A 4,594-nucleotide genomic window follows, 5' to 3' on the forward strand; every position below is an offset into this window, starting at 1 on the left:
GGATGACCAACCGGTGCATCATCATGAAGGTAACAGTCTGCAATGTTCTAAGGGAGGAACGACATAGCCGAGTGTCAGGGAAATGAATGTGGAAGTGGATCAGGAACTGGTTAATGTACCTGAGGAACTGAGGGTTACACAAGGGGATGTACAAATTTGTTATTGGAAGAAATTGTGGATGCAGAATTAGAGAGGATATAAGACCTTGTAGTAGATGGTGATCCTGGAAGGGGGTGTGGGATGGAACCACAGGTGCAGACAGAGGAGCAAGCGCATAAGCTGAATGTTGGTACAGACAATATACAGGATACAGAAACTGATGCGGAAATGGCTGTGAATCTAAATGTGGCAAATGGCAACTGTGACTCCTTAGAAGTAGAAACCGATGTGATTATGGGGCAAGGGTCGTTATTTAAGGAAGGAAAGGATGTTGACGGGGTTGAAAATGTAGAGACTGTAGTAGTGGAGACAGAATATGGAATAGACTTGCCAATTATAAAGTTAAAAAAGAAGAAAAAATTTGTAGTTGCAACATCAGGTATGCTCACTCGGTCCGCCAAATAGGTTTGATATGTCAGATAATATCTTAGCTTGGAATGTGAGGCGGTTGGGTAGTTCATATTTACAATTACAGAAGCATATTTTTGAGACAAAACCAGATGTCTCGGCCATTTTGGAACCGTTTGCAGCTGAACGTCAAATTAAGAAATGGGCGAGGAAATTGAAGTTTGATAACTTTATGACTAATTATCAACAAGAAGGCAAGATTTGGGTCTTCTGGCAGAAGGATGTTTATATGCAAATTGTTTCCAGCTCTAAGCAATAGGTTTCTAGGTTGTATAAAAAGGTGCGAGTGAGATGTTAATAACATTTATCTATGCAAGCTGCTTCCAATCTGGGCGAATGCAACTGTGGAGAGAATAAGAAACAGTTTAGAGGTAGGACATCCTGTGGGTGGTTGGGGTGATTTTAATGTTATCCGATATAATCATGAAAAAGTTGGGGGTCTTTTAAAGCCTCAGAGAGTTGATGATGATTTTAATAGTAGCATAATGAATTGTGGGTTTATGGAGATTCAAGAAGAGGGTTCAAGATTCTCATGGTGTAATGGGCAAGAAGGAAGAGGTCGAATATGGGCTAAGCTAGATCGGGTAATTGTTAATCAAGAATTCATTCGGAGGTACCCTGCAACGAAGGTTTTTATTTTGGCTAGAAACACCTCGGACCATTGTCCGCTACTCGTTAAAATTTCAAATTCTAGACAGTTTTATGGACCAAGGCCTTTTTTCTTTCAACATATGTGGAATACACATACACAGTTCAGAAATGTGGTTGCAAAGAGTTGGGAGAACCTACAAAGTTCGATGGGCTTTTGAACTTGGCTGCCAAGTTGAAGCGTCTGAAGCATACTCCAAAGGAGTGGAATCGCAATTCGTTCGGCAATATCTTTCAGAATATTACACGGGGGGAAGATCGGATAATTCTATTGGAAGGCAAGGTAATACAGTCGGGTGATGCAGAGGATGACAAATTGTTGCAGGAAGCTAAAAAAGGTCTGCATGACTGGCTGTATCAAGAAGAAATATTCATGGCTCAAAAGGCGAAGTCAAAATGGATAAAGGAAACGGATGCGAATACCAGATTTTTTCATGGTATGGCCAGGAATCATAGACAGAAAGAGTGGATAGGACAAATGGAAATGCAAGATGGGCAGGTGCTTCAGTCCCCCGTTGAGGTGCATGATGGAGCCGTAGAGTTTTTCCAGAGGTCATAAAAATGCTAAAGATGAAATATGTCAGCTTGTACAACCGACTATTATGGAGGAGGATAATTCTTTTCTGGTTAAGGCTTTGGTCATGGAGGAAACGTTAGCAGGTATGAAGTCCATTCCGGAAGATAGTAGTTCTGGGCCTGATGGGTTTGGGTCCAGTTTTTTTATCTCATGTTAGGATACTGTTGGTGAGGATGTTCTTATCGTGGCCAATGAGTTTTTTTTCAGGCGTTCCGTTGGGTCCATATTATACTTCAACTTTTTTAGTCCTTATTCCTAAAACAAATAATCCGGATATTTTTGCTAAATTCCGGCCGATTAGCCTATGTTTGGTAATTTATAAGTGCTTTTAAAAAATTATAGTTGGAAGAATGAGGCCATTATTATCTAGCATTATTTCAGAAGAACAAGGTGCGTTTGTTAAGGGGCGTAGTATTTTTGAGAATGCATTGTTGGCACAAGAAGTACTGCGTAATCTAAATAGGAAGAAGAGGGGAGGGAAAATAATGCTGAAATTAGATATGATGAAGGCATATGATATGCTGGAATGGAATTTTCTATGGGAGGCCGTAAATGCTTATAGTTTTTCAGATCAATTTGTGTTTAATCTGAAAAATTGTGTACATAATTGTAATTTCTCGGTGATGCTTAATGGAATGTACAGAGGGTATTTTCAATCATCCAGAGGTATTCAACAAGGAGATCCTCTTTCACCATTTTTGTTTATTCTAGCAGAGGAAGTGTTCACAATGTTGGTTAAGCAAGCAATCGATCATCAGAAAATCAAGCCTCTCTCAATTCCTAGAGTGAAAACACAGATATCCCATTTACTTTATGCTGATGATGTTATATTTTTCTTAAATGGGGATCAAAATCGGTGAATGGGCTAATGGAAGTTATAGATACTTACTCTATGTGGTCGGGACAAAAGGTGAATACAGATAAGTTTGCCATTTATTTTTCCTCTTGCATTTCGTATCGAGGAAAAAAAGAATACAAAGGATCACCGGATATGGACTTGGGAAGGTTACTTGTATACCTAGGTATTCCTATAGCCTAATCTGTGATTGGCAGGCAAAGCTTGATGGGTGGAAATCAATTTTTAAAAGATGTGATTTTGCATATGCATATAGAAAAATCAATGCTAGTGTTCTAAGTTAAGTGCTTAGATCAAATGCCATTACATCACAATTCACATTATCATCATATGCACTAATGACCCATATAAAACTAGGACATAAATTTTAAAATCAGTCTTAGTGCATCACGATTCAAATTATGTATTTAAAGTATATGCATGGTTGACTGCTGAAACACGTTTTGCTATAGATATATACATGAATAATTCCAAAAAGGACTGTAGATGAGTCTAGTTTTTTTTTTTTTGTTCCCTTCTTTTTCCCTTTCTATTATCATGACATTAGGACAACTCCACTCTCTAAGAAATTTCGTCATCCACAGTAAAGGTCTATTTTTGTCATGATACGTAATCACTTCCTTCTCTTTGCTAGGATGTTTATTTTCCCCATCCCATTTGAAGATACTTAGATACCATGATGCTGAGTGACGAGTATGCATGGGAGGCAGTCAAGGAGGACGATGCCAGAATTTCGATCCAAGGAGCGAGTACAAAAAATTTGAAAGAAATGAATATGTTCTTGCAATTGATGTATGACTAAAATTTCAGAAATTTGGAGGAAAACGTGTATTTTTGCAGTTATTTTTGTAGTTAAATCCTATAGAAGTTAAAAACAAGATAAGAAAAAAAAGTGTGTATATATATATATATATATGAGTGGGGGGACGTATTGTGATGATACGACATATACTTTCTGGCTTACCTATTCACCTTATGTCAGTAATGGATGTGCCAAAAATGGTCATTAGAAACTTAATTCAATTTTTGCTGGATTTCTTTGGGGGGCACAGAAGAGCATTGTAAAAAACATTGGGTGTCTTGGAAAAAAAATCACTAAACCAACACAAGAGGAAGGATTAGGCATTTGGGGTTTATAGGAGGTGCATAAGGCTATCCGATGGAAATTAGCTTGGAATGTACTCTATGGTAACTCCTTATGGGTGAAATTCATGAGGGAAAAGTTTTGTAAAAAACATCACCCGGTCCAAGAAGTGGCTAAGTAGAATTCCTCTCCTTTATGGAAGTAGATTGCATCATGTTTTGTGGCTATCATGGAGCAATCAGGGTGGCAAATAAATGATGCACAAATTCCATTTTGGTGGGAGAATTGCTCTGGTCTTGGTATTCTGGGCAAGTAGGTAGGAGTTGTAGATCAACTAAAATTGATATTGAGGGAGATGAAACTAGAAACAAAGTTGCAAGAAAAACGACTCACGGAGATGATAGGTAGAGAGAAGGCTCGGTATATTTGTTTGAAGGTGAAGTTGGGCAGGCTGGGTTTGGAAGATAAGGTATATTGGAAGCCTTCAAATAATTCGAATGTCACTGTTAAAGCTGGATGGTAGTTATGCAGAACAAAAAAAGAGGAAGTTAGGTGGGCAAATGTTGTTTGGGATCCTGATATTCCTTTCAGAATTTCTTTTATATGCTGGAAAGGATTACAAGGGGCGTTGAGTGTAGATACCAATATTCAATGCTTGGGCATCTCCTTATGCTCGGCGTGTGTATGTTGTGAGTAGGCAAAGATTGAAACGATGGATCATGTATTGGGAAAGGGAGATTTTGCATTGCAGATGTGGAGAAAGGCTTCAGATATGTTGGAGGTTGAATTTGAATAACAGCAAAGCTAGAGAGAGAGGTCGTGGAGTTGGGTTTCTAAAGGTAGAAGGTCTTCACAGCTAGAT

The 4,594-nt window shown here is 38.5% G+C and overlaps 1 protein-coding gene across 1 annotated transcript; it reads left to right on the forward strand.

The window, feature by feature from the left end:
* Positions 1–240: 240 nt before the first annotated feature.
* LOC108991964 lies at positions 241–1,774 on the forward strand. The gene is made up of 4 exons (XM_018966393.2): positions 241–538; positions 660–790; positions 885–1,196; positions 1,325–1,774. Exons 1-4 carry the CDS (start codon positions 241–243, stop codon positions 1,772–1,774), a joined length of 1,191 nt encoding a protein of 396 aa, XP_018821938.2.
* Positions 1,775–4,594: the final 2,820 nt, after the last annotated feature.

Source organism: Juglans regia, chromosome 1, assembly GCF_001411555.2.
Source record: "Juglans regia cultivar Chandler chromosome 1, Walnut 2.0, whole genome shotgun sequence".
NCBI classification, from domain to species: Eukaryota; Viridiplantae; Streptophyta; class Magnoliopsida; order Fagales; family Juglandaceae; genus Juglans; species Juglans regia.